This window comes from Manacus vitellinus, unplaced genomic scaffold, assembly GCF_001715985.3.
Source record: "Manacus vitellinus isolate BGI_N305 unplaced genomic scaffold, ASM171598v3 scaffold_32_pilon, whole genome shotgun sequence".
In the NCBI taxonomy this organism is placed as follows: Eukaryota; Metazoa; Chordata; class Aves; order Passeriformes; family Pipridae; genus Manacus; species Manacus vitellinus.
In genome coordinates, this window is record NW_021940460.1 from 7950678 (window position 1) to 7970295 (window position 19618).

The following is a 19618-nucleotide window of genomic DNA, read 5'->3' on the forward strand; positions in this document are numbered from 1 at the left end:
GGTGCGGTGCCCGCTCTGCCAGGGCAGGGGCAGGATAAAGCACCTGCTTGTCTGGGTGGGGTTTAGGAAGCAGAGCTGTTAAAGTGAGGCAATTGCACACAGTGCAAGTGAAGGACTCTGTGCCTTCCGGTGGTTGGAATACTAAAGGTGGTTGTGCTCTGGGAGTGTGACTGGTACCTCGGCTGGAACGGGCTGCACAGCCCCCAGTGTCTGAGAGCTGACAGCCTTGAGAACATGGACTCTGTCCTGCTGTGGATCCCACTCTGGATCCACTGATCCCAGTCAGTCTGGATCCCAGGGAGGGTCTGAGTCCAGCACCTGTGAGGAATTCTCACAGAATGGTTTGGGTTGGAAGGGACCTTTAAAGGTCACCTCATTGAGCCCCTGGAATAAGCAGGAACATCTTCCACTAGATAGGCTACACCACCTTTTGAGAGGTTATTGTGCCAGTTAAGACTGTGGCTTTTCATCGTGGCTCAGGAATTGCTGGCATTTGTACAATGCTGACATAATGCATAAAGCTTGTCAGAGGCCTCTGTGCATCTGGCAGCGAGGAACCTGCCCCTGGATTACAAAAGTGTGCATAAGTTATCCTGAAAAAGATCCATCCTAATAATAGGTTGTCATTTCTGCTGATAGGACTAGCAGGAACACAGGGCACGTGGATAAGAAGTGAGATGAGTCTGGTCATGAGTGACTGCTGGTTATCAAGGCATGAGTCATGTTTAAAGAGACCTGGTCTGGTTTTAGTGTTGTTCCCTTCTATCCCTGGGCAGAGGATAAAGCTCTGAGTAATTAAGGTGCTTGGCTGTGTCATGGCATGAGAACCCTTGGGCTGAGCATGGAATGGCTTCCTGTCCTGCTCCTCTGTGACAGAACAGTTCAGAGCCAGCTGCTGTCAACACCAGGGCTGTGTGGCTGACAGCAAATGCCAGAGGACAGTTCTGTGCTGCCAGGGGGTTCAGAGCTGTCTGCTTACAGTACACAAGGGTACCAACCTCTGGGCAGCCTCCTCTGGTGGGTGTGTGGGATCTCTGTGAAAGACAATCTGACTGGATCTTAAATATTTGTGTCTGAAACACCCAAGATTCCTTCCAGTCATCACAATACTGAGCTATTTTCTCTCCTCTTTTCAGCAAAGAATTGAAATCCATAAGCTTCGTCAAGGTGACAATTTGATTCTGGGATTCAGCATCGGGGGTGGCATTGATCAGGACCCTACCCAGAATCCTTTCTCTGAAGACAAGACTGACAAGGTCAGATGCTCTTTTCCTGTAGCAACTCCTTCTCCAAAAGGCTGAGGGATCCAACTCAGCATCTTTGTCCTCTCACACCACTACTACTGAAGTTACTGATTCCTCATTATCACTTGCAAAGTGAGGTTGTTTAAATGACCTCTCCACCTTTTCTGTTGTCCAACATTGCACAAGCCTTTTTTTTAAACTCGAATTCCACAGTACACTACAAAGTATTTTTGCATTGTAGTAGAATGGCCCTTGAGTATTTAATGCTCCCATCTTTAGGGAATGAACCCTTCATTTTTTCCCAGGGTATCTATGTAACGAGGGTGACAGAGGGAGGCCCAGCAGAAGTTGCAGGACTCCAGATTGGAGACAAGATCATGCAGGTAAACACCAAGATAACACAGTACTAACACAGCTCCATGTGCACACTGCAGACAAGCCTCTGCTGGGGGAAAACAGTCATCTGGGTACTTCCCAGGACAGCTTGTGGGGTTTGTTTATAAACTGAGCTGTGGCACATCCACTGCATGGTTCTGATAGAACACTAACAGGACACCTGTGAGTCCCTGCACCTGCCTCATTTTATGTTTTTTTCCCCCAGGTGAATGGCTGGGATATGACAATGGTGACCCATGACCAGGCTAGGAAGAGGCTGACAAAAAGGAACGAGGAGGTGGTACGGCTGCTGGTGACCAGGCAATCCCTGCAGAAGGCTGTGCAGCAATCCATGATGTCCTAATCAATCATGGAGCTGGGGAAGGGTTAGGGAGGGAGATGTATAGACTGGTATCAAAGAAAGAAGCAAATGCTAGACTGGAACAGGTTGTCTGGAAGGGGTGCACGTTCCTACCTGTGGTAAACACTACTTTATTTTAACTTCCTCTGGTGTAACTGGCAGTAGTAAAACAATAGTCCCCTCAGCAGAGTGCTTCTCTAAAGTCTGCCCTGCAGGTACATGGCAAGACTTTTGTCATCATGGCTTTTGGGACAGGACAAACTGTAGTTAACTAAGAGCAACTGGAAAAGCCTTAATTTTGACAGGATTCTCCTGTAACACAAAAGCTTCCTATTTTAAGAGGAAACGTGGCTTCTGCTATGAAAAACCAGAGGGTTTGCTGTGCCTAAGCTTTTAGAAGTGAGCTGTCCTGTCCCTTCCATGCTATCAAATTAAAATGCCAGAATTAAGAGTTGCACACTGCTGTGGGGAGGAGCACTGTACTAATCCCACACCGTGTGCGAGCTGGAGAGTGTGCTGAAGGGTTTGGGGCATTACAGTTCCCTGCAAAGATTCCATGTACAAAGCACCCTCTTCAGACAGGAAACAACTGAGTAGCACAGAAGTATTAGATTAATCTTTGTGAAGTACACTACAGCTTCATGGACACTACAGTTCAGCCTCCTTGCCAGAGTAGAACCTTAATTCTCCTTGTTCCCAAGTAATTTGGAGCATCAGATGAACTGAGTTTAAATTAAGGGAATATGGAGCAGGAAAGAAAACAATGTTGCTGAACTTACCAAAAAAAGCTGCTTGTATCTGTAGAGTTTTCAGTTCTTCATTCCACTTCTATCAGACTTGAAATGGGAGGGGTGGATTTTGGTTTGTCTTCTAGAAGACTTTGTGTAAATCACTGATTTATTGGATGGAAGATATGAATATGCCAGTAACTTGCAAAAGTGCCTCTTGACCAAATTTAAACTTCTGGTAGTTGTTTAAATCAACATGCCACCAGGACTGAGGATTCTTGCTGCAACTCTAAGTTCATGACCTGGCATCCTATGGTTTGTTAGCCAGCCAGCTTTACAGTTACCCAAAAACTGGAGTTTTTAATCCTCTTCAGTTGATTTATACATATCTATACTTTCCTTAAGCAGTCTTCAGGTAAGCTGTTGTAAATAGAACACGAGGAGGTGGCAGACTAACTTATTCAGTACATTACTGCTGTGCCATGTTGTGATTGATGCATCTCAGACTGTTCTATGCACACCAGCAGATGCCTATTTACCAATTTTATATCTATGGAATTACTACAATCCTGCTTTTGAATTTTTGTAACTTAAGAATTCCGTGGTAAATTTTAAGTCTTTCAAGCTGAAGTTATTTTTGTTACTATAAAGGATACACTGCTATTTGTACTGCTATTTCACTTGATTTTACACACAATAAAACAAAGTTGGATTTCCTGAGCTGTTTCTCCTTACTTTTAAGAGTGCCACATCACTTGGATGCCTCCAGCTGAGACCTTTTTTCTGCCTTGAAGTAGATTCTGGACTGAGGTTAGTAAGGTCTGGTTTCACTGGTGGGTATTTGTGGTGTTACTGAGCTGTCAAGCTTCACCTGGGCTCTAGGAGGGGAGAACCTACTTTTCCTTAGATTGACACCTAGTAAAACACATGATATTTTAAGCATTCAATTATTCAAGCACAAATGCACAGATTCCCTTCTACTTCTTTTAAAAGGTCTAACACTTACCTTCCAAGTAATTCAAGACCTTGATCTCTACCTTGAGAGTACCATGTGTAGTTAGAAAGTTGCCCAGGAACAAAAGCTTATGCTTAAACTTTAATCATGGGGCTGTTAACATGGCCCACTCATTTGATAAATATTTAATCTTTACCATCCACCCATTAGGATTTAAGGCATGTCAGTACAACTGGGCAAAATGAAGTTAGCAACTGGAAGTATTCTGAGCACTTGTCTTAGCACCTTTGAAAGAGTGAAATAAGTGAAATAAGAATAGAAATAAGAATACAGTTTCTGCTTCTTAGAATTTTTTTTAATAAAGAGTTAAAATTCTAATATTTGTGCATTTGTTACCAACCCCACTGTTGTTATGTCCCACTCTGGCTGTTAACTGCCAGCCTGAGTGGTGCTGCACTGTGAGCAGCTGTCTGAGGAGTCAGCAGCACTTGAATCCACAGTTTTCAGTCATTACATTAAGATATTAAGTGGTTGCTTAAACAAGATCTCAGATTTTTGGAAGACAACTCTGTTCTTTGTGCTTCACTCCCCATCAGAAAGACATCGCTCTGGTCTTTCTCTTCCCTGTTGTTAATGAAAAAATAGCCACGTGTTGCTTGGAGTGCTCAAGCTAAACTGTGTGTGCAGCTTCAACAGGCACGAGTCTCCCATGTGCAAGTGGTGGCCAGAGAGCTTGCTGTCCTTAAGGCATCTGGTAATCAGTGTTTGACAAGGCAACATTCCACACCAGAGAGGATCAAATTATAGACACAGATCAGAATCAGTATTCCTGGTGACTGGCAGCAGGAATCTTGAAAGCCCTCAGCCAGGGTAGAGGTGAGTTCAGTTTAAAGTTTTTGTCCCCACAAGTGATGTTTGTTATTCACAAGGTTCATACCCTCGTCTCCTGTAAAGGCAGTAGTGCTGGACCATAAAAACAATATCAAAGATGATGGAGAAGACACCCAGGCCAAACTTGGTTGGATCTCCAAAGATTAATTTCCACTGATCTGTCAAACACAAAATTAGAGTTAAGTCTATCTCCTCAAGTGTGGTCTTGTCTCAAGACTATGAGGTCATGCCATGCATGTTAGAGAAGTTCACGATTATTACCTGGACTGCTTAGACACACCTTAGGACTGACTGGAGTGCACATCTTACGCAAAGCTAATTAATAACTGTTCCTGTGGTTTCTTCAGAATAGCTACTTCATTTTATATCTTGAGGGAGTATGAGCAGATTCTTTATTCTTTGTAAAAGAACAGCTCCCCATACCCCAGCACAAACATCATCCTCCTGAGATAACCTGCTGCTTTATATCTGCTTTGTAGTGGGGCCTCTCACCCCACGAAGAAAGGCCCCAGCAGCTCAGTTCCAGGCTTACCATTGTTGTATGACTGCAAAAACATCTGGAGAAGGCTGAAGCTTCCACCAGTGAAGTCCAGTAATACATTGCCAATACTCCATCCCTCAGTGCTTTTCCGACGGAAATTCATGTACGCCTGGGAGTGTAACAAGGAGTCAGTCAGTGTGTCATGCACAGGCATTTGAGAGTAACATTTAAGCAGCTTCAGGCATAACTATGCTGGTTTTGTCACAAAAAGCCTTCATAAATAATCATTGGTGGGTTAGTGTAGTCAGACTTTCAAGAGCACACACTGCAGGCTTAAGAATGTAGCAGAAAAGCAAAAAAGTTCAGATTTACCTGAGGAAAATATTTTATCAGTGTGACTGCTAACTTAATGTAGGAGAAGCAGAATAAGAACTGTAGCCAAGTCATCTCCTCAGCTGCAGCAAGAAACAGCGTGGTGAAGGTGAAGATCCATGCAAGTGCCAGTAGTCCAACAACAACTTTGGATACTTTCTGACCCGCTCTCTGAAACAGAAACATGGATACAGTTTGGTCTGGCCATACATCCCCAGACACTGAGATACAGTTTGTCCATGACTGTGCAACATTACAGTCCAAACCTGTTTTACCAGTCAGGCTGGTACCACAAGGGAACTTTAAAATTAAGCAAGTGCTACAGCAACCAGGTGTGGGTTTGCAAGAGCTGATGAGAAATATTCATATCAATATTTTGAAACACTGCTGTCCCTGAGTAAGGGGGAAACAATTTGGGAGTATTTATAGTGCATAATCTGTAACAATCTCCCACGTTCAGTCTGATGATATGAAGAGTTCCTATGTATTCAAAAGGCTGATAATGCCATTATGGTAAAAGATGACTATTGCACCTGGCAGTGGGGACAGATGGGCTGTTATAGTTTTGGGTTTAGCATCACCAAAGGAAGAACCCCAAGAGAGAAACAGTTACCATCTAGAGAAAATTGGCTTGTTCAGATCAGAGGCTTTTACATGAGAATTAAACAAAGAACCACCTGACTGTAAAAATCAATCAGTCTCACCTGAAAAGGTGTGAATTGTAAAAGGGCATTTACAGCTGTTTTAGGATAAAAGAAGTTGGAAAAAAGCTGCAAGTTTGAATTGCTGTAATCCATATGCTGGCCAGAGGTCTGCTTGGGAACTTTATGAATCTGGCTGTTTGCCTCAGTTGTTATGAGTCCCTAAGGAACTTTACTTATAAGCTCAGAACATCCATCAGGCTGAAGCAGATATGATCAGTGGAGTTGTTGCTAACTTAGGAAAGATGAAGGCAGCTGGATTGTGAAGCCTGGCTTTTGGGAAGGCAGTGACAGTGCAGTGAAGAGGATTTTGGAGCCCCAAAGGAGCGGTGAGGAGCCCGGCAGAGGGAGCTCTGCCAGAGCCGACAGATGAGCCCGGCACCCAGACCCACCTCGTAGATGCAGCACTGAATGATGGTGAGGAGAGTCAGAGTTACTGCGTGGAGACTGAAGAAAACATCATTGATGGCCACGGGGTTCACCCCGCTGGGATAACTGACCAAGAATTCCTCCTAAAGGTAAGAGAAGCCAAAACCAGCCACATGTTTTAATTCCCTTCTGTAGATACCCAACCCCTGGCAAGTATTTAGAGAGAATCATGCTCACCTTAATCAAGGGAATCCAGAAGAGGCCAATGTTAAATACACTGTATGCTATAAAGCCAGTGAGGTTTAATGCTATAAAGTCAAAGCTTAGTCCAACAACACTAGAGTAGGGGGGAAAAAAAAAAGAGAAACATGCATCAGAGCATTACAGGCAGTTCCAGGGACAGCTTGACCCTAAAATGTACTGATTTACAGGCAATTTCTGATTAAGCAAAAGCCTCAGGCATTGTGACAACACAAGGCTGTGAGTTCATGAGGAAGCAAGGTGCAATAACACAGCTCTCACTGACCAGGTTGTGTCCCTGGTGTTTAACTTGACCCCTCCATAAGTTCAGCTTCTCTGATAAAGCCATTCCAGCCTGAGGCACTAGTGCATTTCTGCCAGAATAAATGCTTTAGTTCTTATATATAATAATGTTTCTACTTGGAGTCACTTAGTTTAAGGGGAGCTGGCCTAATGATGACACTACAGGGAAGGGTCTGAGAAACAGCTCTCAAGGCTGCAACCTTTAAAAGTGATCATCACAACTGGCTCAGGCAGATGATTTGCAACATCACACCAAAGGCAATGGGGAAGTCTCCTCTATCACAAATTAGTACTGGATGCCAAACCTTAGGATCAGGTGTTCATAGGATGCACTTAGTTTCCCCTAACCTGCATGTATAAAAGCTCAGTGGGGCTGCAGTTTGCCTTGTTTTTTTTCCCCCATCTTTCCATGGATAATTCACAATAACAAAGATGGATGTAACTGAAGCTATGAACAGGATTTGCAGGAGTGCTTAAGTGACTTGCAAACACATCTTAAGCCTCTTTACCTTTTTCGTCGCCAGTTCTCAAAGAGTTGAGGATAAAAGGAGATGGACCAGGCAACAAAATAGATCCAGCCAATCACCTCATCAGCATATCTCACTATGATGCTATGGATCACTTGGAATCGAATCCTAGGTCTGATGGTTAATGCAAAAAGAATTAGTTAATTCATCTGTTCACACTTTTTTCAGGAGATTTTGTCTTGCTCTGCTTTGAGAGAGGAAATAGAGTTCAGGTGTTGAGACAAGACAACAAAGATTCAGTTGGTTGCAGTTGAGTTGCTCCCCTTTTCTTTAGTGTCCTTGTTATGTTTGGGACATCTCTCACTCCTACCCCCCCTTTCCTTCTTGCCTGACTCTTTTCCTTTCCATTCTTTTACCACAGGAATGTTCAAAAAGGTCATCTCGTGCCTGTGGCTTCCACTCTCTTAGCACAAGGTTCTGTTAGGCAAGAGAGAGTTGCACTTTCCACACTCTGTCAGCAAAACCTCATGATTGTGCCTGTCCTGTGAGGGTTCCACGTGCTCACCTCTGCATTTGCTTCGAGTTTTAAAAGCAGAAGCAAAACCAGGAAGTAAAACAGGAGCATCTTGTTGCTCAGTGACATCTAGGCAACAAGTGAATACTGTCCAGCTTTCTCCATCTTGCTAGACTTTTCCTGTGAGGGAGAACTGGCACCTGTGAGAAGAGGGCTGCCCTAACTAGAAAGCAAAGCACCTGTATGTCAAGGTAGTGATGTGGGTGCACAGCTGCACCAGGCTATTAGAAATCCAGAACAAAGCCTGCACAGAAAGATCAGTATCCCCCTGGACACTGACAACTAAATGCTTCCCAGACTGGAAAATCTGGCATGTAGTTTTCATGCTTTTGGGAAGGGTTATTAAAACCAGACTAAGGAGCTGTGATAACTCAGCTATCTAGTAATTAAATCTAAAATACTAAGATTATCACTCTGCTTCCATGCCCTCTATTTATCTGAACACCCTGGGGTTTGCTGGAGGTTATCACACCTTCTCAACTACATCCCATTTTACTACAAGGAGGGAATAGTTATCCCAAAGTTTAGAAAGCTATAGGAGAGTAAGTGGAACTAAAAAACAGCTTCTCACCCAGTTAAGTTGGAATTAGTGGCATAAAGATAAACTGTTACTTGTCCAACATCATCTGCTTTCACTTGGAAGTCTGCTTTAGTGTGACCTGCAGGGAACTGTACCTGCAAGGCAAAGTAGAGGGAAGAGAAAGGAATTGCACCACACCAGCAGGAGCCTTTTGTTTAAGATCACAAGTCTGTTCTGTCACTTACTTCACCAGGCAGTTCAACGATGGTGCTGTTCTTTGAGGAGTGTGTAATATTAAGTGTTATCACCAGTGTCTCATTTAATGGAGCCCTGTGAAGGCAGAAGAAAACAGGTCAGGCTGGTGCCTGAGTTCAGAGATTGCTGCAGGGATGTGGGGGAGTATCTGCTAAATCCTCTCAGCAATGAGCAGCCCACACACAGCAGTCCCTGCCTGGTACTCGGAGAAACACCAGCACCCAAGTGTGTGAGCATTGTACTGGTTCTTTTATCTGAACTAGAGAAGGCACGAGACATTATGTGGCCAGATTTTAGCTCCCTCTTCTCCATACAAGTGGCAGAGCAAAGCCATTGCCACCAGGATCCCATCCTTGAGCTCATTAACCCTTGCTGGTAAGGAGGGGCAGAAACAATGCCCATGTACTTGAGGTGATGAAGGACAGAAATTACAGCAGTAAGACAAAACAAAAAAACCCTAAGAAAGCCCCCTGTCTGAGTGACACAGTCCTGCATATCTCCCCTAGAGAACTCCACTGAGCATTTGTCCAGGAGGATATCCTTCTAGGAAATGCAAGTTTCTCTTAAGCATCAATTTTCAGAAATGGAGGAACTGTAAATTCATTTATGGAGGACAGCCCCTGTTCCAAAGGGAAAGTAAAGCTGCAATCATGACTTTACCTCAGAGAGATGGTGACGTTTGTTGAACTTCCACTTTCTAAAGAAACCACTTCAGGGACAGACAATACAATGACTCCATCTGAGGGGAAAAAAAACCCACCCACACAAATCTCAATTACTGTGAACAGCTCCTTCAGAAGAACAACCTATTTTCTTTTGTGCCATAGACATTTTGTCAGCTGGTACCTGCAGTATCAGATCAATCACATTAGTACACGTGAAAAACAGCAAAGGGAGTACAGCAACTAAAGGTACTGAAGTTAAGGTGACTAAACAACTTAAAAGGAGAAGTAAATAATTGTCACTTGAACATTTTGGAAGGAAGCAATTTAAATACGTGAAGTTCAACAAAAGGTCGTGCCAAGTGAAGACCACAGAATACTGCCACACTGATTCTTGATGTGACCCTAGTAATCTAAGAGTCATAAATGCCCAAAATTTAGTTTAAAATTGCTTCTTGGATCCCAAATTCAAACCAGGTACCTAGATATCCAAGAGGATGTACATTTACTATCTTAACACTTCAAGAATCTCAAGCACCTTACTTACAGTGCTCTGAAATATTGAATTAAGGGGGTACATTGTACAACACCCCAGCTATGCTGTACCACATCATGGTCTTAAGAGGCCAAGATTCCAAGTGCCAGTACAACCACTAACAAAACCTTAAGCTGGTCAGATGTCATCAATTTTGACAGGTGGAATCCAAGCCTATTTTATTCATTATGTGTTTAAAAGACACGAGAGACAAGGGGAAAGAACAAAGAGCCATATAAAAATAAGACCAGAAACGGAGAGATAAACAGTTTGCACAGCTTGGCCTGGGCACTTTCTTTCTTTTTACTGTTGCCACACATTACACAGTGTTCTAAAAAGTTATTTCAGTGCAGAGGAGGTAGTCAGTTTATCACTGGCTGCATCCCAGGCAGTATTTAATCTCCTTCTACAGATTTTGGAGCTTGAGGCAAGGGCTCCCCCACAACAGTGCCTGGGCAGAGCACTGACAGCAAGCCAAGGTAAGGTGTGAGAGAAGAGCTGATGGGAGCGTGTCACGGGTATCCCTGGAGAGCCGTAATGGGATAACTGGAGAGCTGCCCTCTTCCACCTCTTGCTGGTCTGGAGCCCTGTGGGGCCAAACTGGGATGACCAAACACTCACCGCCAGGCCCCGGCAGCACAAGAAAGAGGCTCAGCAGAGCGGGGAGCAGGTACCGCGTCCTCATGGTGGAAAAGCTGCAGAGAAAGCGGGGAGAAGCTTGGCTCAGGTCCCACGCGTTTCGAGGGGGGCACAGCCCATCCCCTCAGGCGACAGCCGAGGCAAACAGCTCCCCTCCCAGCACCGCGGCCCCCAGCCTGGCCGAGGGACCCCCAGCACCCCTCAGAGAGCACCGATCTCCCAGTCCCTCTCTGTGCCCGGACTCCCCGGGGACATCTTTACATCTTTACTTCAGCTCCTTTGTCCGTGAACGGACCCCCCCCCCCCCCCACCCCAACGCGGCGGGAACTTATACAAATCTCGGCAAGCCCCGGCGCCTCGCCAGCCCCCCGCCCGCTGGCCAGCGCGCCTGCGGGGCACGCTGGAACTGAAGTCTCGCCGCCCTATTCCTCGGGGCCCCCGGCGGAGCGGGGCACCCGGTGCTTATTGGAGACTGCGGCGGGTTGCCGGGGAGCGGGCGGACACCCCACCTCTTTTCAGCGCCACGGCGCCCGTCCCGGCTCTTTCCTTTTCAGCTCTCACGTGAGGCGATCGCCTGTGGACTCCCCGCCCAGCGCCCACCGCGTCTTTGCGGCCGCCCCCGGGGCCATCTTGGGTGTGGCGGAGCGGGTCTGTGAGGGGGGAGGGTTGCGAGAGGGGACGAGGCGGGCTGTGCGCTGTACTGGTTTGATTTTTGTCAAGAAGTCTGGTTTTCGACAAAAAGTCTGGCTTAAGGGTGCGCGTGTCAGCGGAGAGGGCTGGGGAAGGGGCGGTTTGTCACTCTCTGGGTGAAGGGGTAGTGGCCGGGGAGCGCTGAGGGGGAGGCACCCTCAGCCTGAGGGCAAAGTCCAAGTCGCGCTCCTGCCCCGTCCTTGGGAGCCCACACTGCCTGTGCCCTCGGCTCTTGGCGGCTGCTAACCCCTCCTGGGACACAAGAAGCCGGTGCTGAGGCTCAGGCCATGGTGGTGTCGCGTCCCCGTGGATGCGGTGGGCAAGCCGACAGCGGTCCCCTCACGGCCATGGCGGGCAGCCCTGAACCCACCTGTGTGCTGGGCATAGACCTGGGCACCACGTCGGTGAAGGTGGCCCTGGTGGCAGGGACAGAGCGAGGGCTGGTGCTGGCAGAGAGCTGCTCCAGGGAGACGCAGGCATACACCGATAGCCTGGAAGCTGGACCGCAGGTAAGGGCTGGCAGGGAGCACTGATGGCAATTGCAGGACACCGGCCTTGCCTTGTCGTGCCTGGGTTTTGCTACACTGTGCAGGCTCCAGTGGCTTTCTTGGCTTGTTTTATGCCGAGATTGACAGATGGTTGCTGCATGTTTATGGATACTTGAAACTAGAGTTAAAACACTCCCCGTTCCCTGTTCAAGGAAGTCAGGTAGAGCTGCTTGATTTAAGAAAGACCCAGGTTTTGAAAAGTTGCCCAAGACTATCTGAAACTATTCTCCCATGAACCACCACCTTGTCTTTGACACTCCCAGTCAGGAAACAGCAACCACTTGCCAACTGGAAGGGTATTAGGTACTTTATTGTGAGATGGAATCGTAACTGGAAATTCCCCGTGGAAATAACCAGGAACATGTACTCCTATAAAAGATCTTTTCATCCATTGTGTTGGTCAGTCTAAAAAAAGGATGAATCAGAATCAAAAAATGCGCATCAACATCCCTCTGGCCTAGTATTGTAGTGAGTCCAGGGCTAATTTCTAAGCAAAGATTCCAAACAGGCCAGCCCTCCTCCCTACAGCCATGTTCGTGCAGCCAAAAGTACCTGTGTACAAAGTTCACATTTATTTGTAGACTAATGTTTGACTAATTTTGTTTGTAATCTTGATACTGGTCTGTCACAAAGTAATCTGAATCTTTGAAAGTGTGAAAGCTGCCATAGAGCTTTTTGAGGCACAGTTTGGTCAGTTTGATGAGCAGATCAGTTTGCTGGGTAGTTTTAGGAATAAAATATTCAGAAGTGAAATACCAAAATCATGAAAATCTTCTTCTCAGCTTCCTAGTATTTGGTTTTAGGTTTTGTGGGTTTGTGGGGTTTTTTGGATGTTTTTCCTTTTTACAGTTTAGTAGTGAATGTTACTCTAATATATGCTATTAAGCTAAATGAGTTCTGTTCTTCACTTCTGACTAGAGCAGCCTTGTTTAATAAACACACTGGGTGAATCCTAATGGGTGCATGCTCAGGATGATGCTTTCTGGTTGCAGGGAATGGAGCAGAATGTCCAGAGAATAATAAGAGCACTGAATGAGTGCCTTGCTGCTCTACCTCAGCAGCAGCTCCAGCGAGTCACCCACATTGGGATTTCAGGACAAATGCATGGGGTTGTGTTTTGGAAAAGTGATAAAGGTAACATTAATTCTTTAACATTCCTCTTCGGAGTTAAAATTAAATTTTACCACTGAAATGATTCTGTGATTAAACTGCTGTGTATTCACTTTGGTCTTCTGTAAAACAGAATTAACAGGTCATCTTCTGTGGGAATTTTGCTTTTTTTTCTGGAATTTCAGCTCCTTGTATAGTTAATGATATCGTTTGCACAGATTAGTTAAAGGATTTAGTCTAATGAGATCCCTGCAGAGTCAGCACAATTATATGAAGGAGGAATAACATATTTGTGGCTTGTTAATTGTGAGTAACTTTGGGGGGGATGCTGTCCTGCATCTCCACAACTTTCTGGTTGTTTCCCCCCAAAATCTCAAGCCATTTTTTTTCCTACCAAGTTGTAGACTGTCGTGTTGCATTCATTTTGTTGCTTATGCTTCTGTTAGTAGGAGCTGAAAAAGGACCATGGTCATGATTCTGAACGCTCAGCTGCTTGGCAAGACCTCAGAAACAAAATCAGCTGCAGTGAGGTGGTCACGTGGGGCTCGACTGTGCAAACACCCAGATAATCCTTGTGATAGTGAGGATAGTGGAAAAATCCAGGCCTTGGATTGCCAGCCCTCTGAGATAGAGGTGGATTATCTTCTTGGCTATTGCCTTATAAACCTGCTGAAGTCTAAAGCTTCCAGAGTGTGGTTCCATGTCTTCTTTTTACCTTATCATGTGCATATAATCGGAACAATTATCTATAAATACAATTATACAAGTCTTACTATAATAGGAGTTATGCAGATTAAGCAAAGATTTATTGGAAACCGTAGATTAGATTTCCCAGAAGTGCTAGTCACTGCCTGTCAGAGATTGTCAGGGTCTTAATTGCTTGAAGAGACACTCTACTATTCATTTCTGGCTGTAATTTTATGTTAAATTCGAAAATTATTAGGAAGAAAGAAATCCAAAGGCTGATGGACTGAAGGAGCTGTTTTGCTTTCCACGTGTCCCAAGAGCTACATAACAAAGCCTCCTGGGTTCATAGGCACAGGTTCTTATGTCATATTGGTAAATATTTTATGCCCTAAAGCCACATGCCACTTTAGTTTCATTGCTATCAAGTGAAAGAGGGTGTTTGCTCTCATTTGTTTTGAGTGGACTAAGTGAATCCAGGACCTTTGGGACACAAATAAAATTTTTAGTAGCATCCTTTGGGATTAGATTTATGGTTACTAATATTTCTTAGAATCCATTTAAGACTAGAAAAGCAAACCAGTTGGAAATTCGGTTCCAACGGACTTGACAGAACAGGGAATTAAGGGAACGAGCAAGAGCATGTGTTTTGCTTTGCATGTTTCACATGGCACTTCCCAGCTTTCTTGGCTGCTGTTTGCTGTGTGAGTGTGATTTATCCAGCCCAAGAATGACTTTTTTAGCCGTATTTATGTGAGTCAGGCAGCTGGGTCTCTTCTCTGACCTGTAGGACAAGTGGCACAGCACAGCTTGGAACTCTGCTCCCTGGCCAAAACCCAGGAGTTTGCCTCAGTTTCAGAGCCAGCTGGAGACAGTGAGTGGCCTGTCCTGTCCCTGCCCTTTGTCCAGGGAGAGGCCAGAGCTGAGCCCTGGAGTGTGCTGGCAAACATCATGTGCCAGTGCTTGAGCCCAGCCTCTCCAGTGAAAGCTCTAGAGTTCTGTGTTCAAAAGGAACGTGCTGGACTGGTAAAACTGAATTAAACTTTGATCTACTTTGGTGAAGCTTCACTGCACAGCACAGGGGAGGGTTACTCTTTAGTACTTTGCAGTCCACTGCTTAATACTTATAGACCCAGGTTTCATGCTGGCTTAAAAGGTGATGGAACTTGGTGTCTCCATCATGGGCAGTTTGTTGCTACCACAGCATTCTCCAGGTTGTGATGTGGCAGATCCCAGTTGAGGTTTGTATGTGAGAGCTGCCATATCAGCTCCTTGTCTCCCATAGCAGAACTGTGGTTGGGGTTTTTTTGTGGCTCATCTGCTATTTAAGTATCTTTAACATCTCAAGGTGCAAGTGGCTTGCTCCTTTAGGCACTAGGAGTGCTTAGAGAAAAGGAAGGCCTTGGATAGCATCCTCTGTTTTAGCAAAGGATGACTGGCATTATGACATTATCTAGGGCTGACAACCATGACCAAATAATTTGATTACAATCTCTGCTGGCTCCGTTTCTGCTCTTTTTCCAGTATATTGAACAAATTATCAAGCGTGTCCAGAAATGAGGGATGCCAGGCAGGCTGCAGTGCAGGGAGTCACTGGATTTCTTGGATACTTTGTGTTTCAGGTTGCAAGTGGACAGAGTGTGGCACAGGCCCTGCCTTTGAGCCACAGCACGTCAGTCACCTGGTGACTTGGCAGGACGGCCGCTGCAGTCCCACCTTCCTCTCTTCTCTTCCTCTGCCACAGTCACATGTGAGCTTGGCTACAGGATTTGGATGTGCCACAGTCTACTGGTATTTAAAGAAGAGGTACATTGCTTCTCAAAAGGGCTTCTGTGTCAGGCAGTTTCTCATCTTGAATTTATGTGGCAGTTCCTATTCCTGTAGCATGTTAATGCTGCTGCAGGCTGAGGGGCTGTGTTTCTCTGTAATCATAACCTTAATTAAGTTGTCAAACAATATTTAAAATGGCAGTATTTAATATAAACTATATGCAACTGAGCACACAAGAGTCTCTGACCTCATAAAATTACTACAGATTTCTAACAAAAAGAAGAGCTTCTGACCATAGAGTAACAGAAGCTCTAAAGTATAAAGTATCACAGAATAATTGTAGTCCATTGTACTGGTCAGAGGAGCTCTGCTAATGCAGTTTGAACACTGTCATTTTGCCTTGTGCTGTTTATGAAAATACCAACATGCCTAAAGCAGTCACAGAGTGCTTGTTCTGGTTGCTGCCAGATGCTAAATCAAAAAGGCTCTAAATTAATTTCAGTTCCTTCCTTCCTCGGACGCTGAGATCTTCACGAGGTGTTATGAGTGCTCTGCTTTGTTGTGGCATGTTTGCAGAGGATATAATTTTTCACCTATGACTTGGCATCAGCAAGGTTTGCTCTTAGTTTCATCTTTCTCAAAGAACCAGAGTCTTCCTCTGCAGTGAGCTCAGGTTCAGTAAAGGGGAAAAAACTTACTAGATCTTGGTTTCTTCCATTATGTGTCCAGCAAATATGTGGAATGGGGTCTGCTCCTACTTTAGAGCTACATTGTTTCACCATTTGATACATTTCCATTCATATAATTTGTGGATCTCTGCCCAGCTGTGGGAGTTTACCTATTTTTCTCAAGCTCAAGTGCCACTTTTTTCATGCAAACACTTACTACTTTCCTGGTGACTTTTGCAATGCTGTGCTTTTGAACCAAGACAATTAATTCCTTAAAGCTGCTGTCTCTCCATCTTCCATCAGGAGATAAGTATTGCTGCAGCTTGGAAAACAAATTCCATTTAAAAAAACAAACCAAAACAACAAAATGCAGGTTGATCACTGAGGTGGCAGTTTAATTTTTAGATGAGACCACACATGTCAAGTTCTCTGTAGCAATGGAAGTTGTCTTGCTCCCACTGCCTTATAGCAAAATATCCTTACTGGTCTTGTTTTTAAAATGTTTTGTTTAAAAGTCCAGATTTTCTGAAGGCTTATGATGCAGCTGGCACTATCCAGGACTACGTGGTTGCCATGTTGTGTGACCTGAAGAAGCCACTCATGTCTGTCCAGAATGCTGCCAGCTGGGGATATTTTAATTCCAGAAGCAAAAGCTGGAATACTGACATGTAAGTGCTAAGGTAATTCAGTGGGGCTTGTGCACTGCACCTCTTTGGGCCCTGAGTATCAATGTGCTACAGATAAAAAGGGGTCAAAAGTTACTCCTAATCAGTTGTGATCTGTACTGCTGAACTCCTGACTATTGAGAGTTTGCTCTGGTTTGTGAAGTGTATCTGTTTAAATCTTGTAAAATCTGGTACAGTATTTTTAGAAATACCTACCAAGAGCAGAGCTGAGAGACTCATCAGTGAGTGCTTGTATAGCAAACTGTTCTCTCCTTTTCCATGGTGGGATGGGATGGATGGGAAAGGACAAGTGCATGTTGCAGCCACAGTGTTCCCTCTGTCGTGGCAAAGGCAGTTATCACACTCTCAGTTCTTTCAACTGAGCTCCTTCATAACTACTAAGATTTACTTGTGATAATGTAGTTGTTAAGCTACAGGAAATCTTATAGGGAATCAGTTTATTTATTTACTTATTTATTTTAATGATTTACTCTTTCAGGACTGAGTGCTAAGGCCTTATATATTCAGGGCTTAGGTTAGGCCAGGACTCCAAGGTGAAAGATCTTCTCATCAAGGTATGAAAGAGTGACAGAAACTTGCATTTTGCCAACTGAACTTTTACTAATGTGGAGCTGTTGCTGTAGCACTGTACTGTTATCTTGCAGCTGATTGCATAAGGAGTTTGTTGGATTTAACTCTTTGTGATTTGGTTTTGAACCACTAATTGCATGACATCTTAAGTTCTTTGACACTTAGCTGCATTTTTTGCTGTTTTTTGATTGTCCCTTTACCCTGGAACTGCTTGTCCATGTGACATCAGGAGGTTAAACTGGCTGAACACGTGCTGTATGATCTCAGGTACTCAGATTGCATATAAAGGAAAACTATTTATTCTTCTAGACTATTCTAGTTTACCCAGCCCATAGACTGCAATGCTGCCCCTGTCCAAGACAGAGCTTTCTAAATAGGTGAAAGCCTCCATAAACCCAGCAGCCACAAATATATGGACAGGTTCATCTGTGACTTCAAAGAGGTCTTTGTAGTCATGCCACAGTTCCCATACTGCTTCCCTCCAATAATGTTGTTCTGTTTACAGATTGAAAAAATCCGGCTTTCCTGTTCACTTGCTTCCAGAGGTGGGAGACTCTGGAAGCATTGCAGGCAGGACAACCCGTGCATGGCATGGAATACCCAAAGGAGTAAAAGTAGGAGTTGCTCTGGGAGATCTCCAGTGCTCTGTTTATTCCTGTCTGACTGAGAGGACTGATGCAGGTATGATCATTTTAGTATCTGATTTGGTTTACTCGTTGTCCTCCTTCAGGGTGGCTTAGTAAAACACTGACTTTTTTTTCCCTTTTTTTAATTCCTTTTGTGTTCTAGTTCTTAATTTCAGTACCTCTGCTCAGCTGACCATCTCAATGCCCCCTGGTTTCCAGCCTCCAGAGACACCAGATCCTTCCTCAGCTGTTACTTATTTTCCCTACTTCAACGGGGACTACTTGGCAGTGGCAGCATCGCTCAACGGAGGCAACGTGCTGGCAACATTTGTGGGCATGGTGGCACAGTGGACAGAGGAGCTGGGTAAGTCATGTCAAGGAGAGTTGAAGCTTAAAATTGAGGTTGATCATCAAGGTAAAGGGAAGCTGAGGCAAAGGAACAAGCCTAGAGCTGTTCTGTCGGGCCATACAGGGAACGAGGATGTAACTCCTGGGCCAGGCTTCCTAGATCTCTGGAATTTCCTGCTTATGAACATGCTGGGACAGTCATGCTTGGACTCCACATTCACATTGCCTCTAGGTTTTCTTTGGTTTCAAGGACAGAAGAGAATTATTTTGTGCAAGTTGATTTTCACAAGGAAAAGCTGGCAGATTTGAGGAGAACAGCCTCTAATTTTGTGTGACTGCAGTCCAGAGGAGTCCCTTGGTTGGATCAGTTGCCTTTTGCAGAACTCTAACGGATTTTAAGACTCAAACTCGTGTAATGTCTTCTAAGTGCTTTAAGCTTGGTCTTCACAGGTTTTTTAATAATCTCTTGGGTTTTGCAATACAAAAGTGAGCTCTGAAGTTGTTCTTTCAGCGAGTACTTGAGGTGAGCTTCGCATTCACATGGAATCCAGCCACTGAAGCTGCTCTCTGCCATTAGTGCCTGATGTTGTTTCGTGTAACTTAGCACAGGACAGGTAATGAGGAATGTACTGTCAGGAAAGGCAGTTTCAGAGAAGGTTTCTAGTGTCACATATCCTGGATACAATTGAGTGGGAGAACTATGGTTCATAATCCTGGAAAAAACAGTCACCCTTGGGACATGAAAAAAGATATCCGGTATTTTGCTGAACAGATGGATAAGTGTCCATTGTAAGAGATTAGTAACCTGGTATTTCCCATCCGCAGGACTTCAGGTCCAGGAGTCTGCCATCTATACAAGGATAATCCAAGCAGCCTTGGCCCAAAACCACAGCAAACTCTCAGTCCACCCAGCCATATTTGGAGAGAGGCACATTCCTGAGCAGTTGGGATCAGTGACCAACATTGCTGCCTCTGAGCTGTCCCTGGGCCACGTCACCAGAGCTCTGTGCCGTGGGATTGTCCAAAACCTCTGCTCCATGTTACCTGTGCAGCGCCTGACGGACGTGGGCGTGAGGAGGATCCTGGGCAGTGGGAGTGCCCTGGCCAGGAATGAGGTGCTGAGGCAGGAAGTGGAAAGGATTTTTCCATTCCCTGTGGTTTACGGGAAAGATGTTGATGCTGCTATGGGGGCTGCCATGGTGATGTTCCATGGGAAATAAAGTGGTTATTTGGAATGGCCTGAGAT

At 44.9% G+C, this 19618-nt stretch overlaps 3 protein-coding genes across 3 annotated transcripts in view; 2 read left to right on the forward strand and 1 right to left on the reverse strand.

Annotated features, from left to right (window-relative positions):
• Positions 1-3428, forward strand: part of TAX1BP3 (Tax1 binding protein 3) — a 6179-nt gene extending 2751 nt beyond the window's left edge. The window contains exons 2-5 of the mRNA XM_029961295.1: positions 877-1017; positions 1137-1256; positions 1550-1627; positions 1846-3428. Coding sequence (XP_029817155.1) covers positions 877-1017; positions 1137-1256; positions 1550-1627; positions 1846-1983 — 477 coding nt within the window. The 3' untranslated portion in view covers positions 1984-3428. The remainder of the gene's footprint in view (positions 1-876; positions 1018-1136; positions 1257-1549; positions 1628-1845) is intronic.
• A 575-nt stretch (positions 3429-4003) lies between these two features.
• Positions 4004-10893, reverse strand: CTNS (cystinosin, lysosomal cystine transporter). The gene is made up of 10 exons (XM_008930473.3): positions 10655-10893; positions 9497-9575; positions 8827-8911; positions 8633-8736; positions 7530-7661; positions 6715-6814; positions 6501-6620; positions 5408-5578; positions 5087-5204; positions 4004-4712 (listed from the first exon to the last, which is right to left on the reverse strand). Exons 1-10 carry the CDS (start codon positions 10716-10718, stop codon positions 4582-4584), a joined length of 1104 nt encoding a protein of 367 aa, XP_008928721.1. The 5' UTR covers positions 10719-10893; the 3' UTR covers positions 4004-4581.
• A 761-nt stretch (positions 10894-11654) lies between these two features.
• Positions 11655-19617, forward strand: SHPK (sedoheptulokinase). Its single transcript, XM_018076737.2, has 7 exons — positions 11655-11871; positions 12903-13044; positions 15327-15510; positions 16658-16810; positions 17904-18079; positions 18188-18388; positions 19198-19617. Exons 1-7 carry the CDS (start codon positions 11710-11712, stop codon positions 19590-19592), a joined length of 1413 nt encoding a protein of 470 aa, XP_017932226.2. The 5' UTR covers positions 11655-11709; the 3' UTR covers positions 19593-19617.
• The last annotated feature ends 1 nt before the right edge of the window (position 19618 follows it).

What these genes read in the sequence shown, in the direction of transcription:
- CTNS (XM_008930473.3), bottom strand. Translation starts at nt 10,718, where the DNA reads ATGAGGACGCGGTACCTGCTCCCCGCTCTGCTGAGCCTCTTTCTTGTG. An exon ending in AACGTCACCATCTCTCTGAG is followed by an intron (nt 8,912 to 9,496) that starts GTAAAGTCATGA and finishes CTGCCTTCACAG; the next exon opens with GGCTCCATTAAATGAGACAC. An exon ending in TCTGGATTCCCTTGATTAAG is followed by an intron (nt 6,621 to 6,714) that starts GTGAGCATGATT and finishes TCTTACCTTTAG; the next exon opens with GAGGAATTCTTGGTCAGTTA.
- SHPK (XM_018076737.2), top strand. Translation starts at nt 11,710, where the DNA reads ATGGCGGGCAGCCCTGAACCCACCTGTGTGCTGGGCATAGACCTGGGC. An exon ending in GCCTGGAAGCTGGACCGCAG is followed by an intron (nt 11,872 to 12,902) that starts GTAAGGGCTGGC and finishes TTCTGGTTGCAG; the next exon opens with GGAATGGAGCAGAATGTCCA. An exon ending in ACAGTGGACAGAGGAGCTGG is followed by an intron (nt 18,389 to 19,197) that starts GTAAGTCATGTC and finishes TCCCATCCGCAG; the next exon opens with GACTTCAGGTCCAGGAGTCT.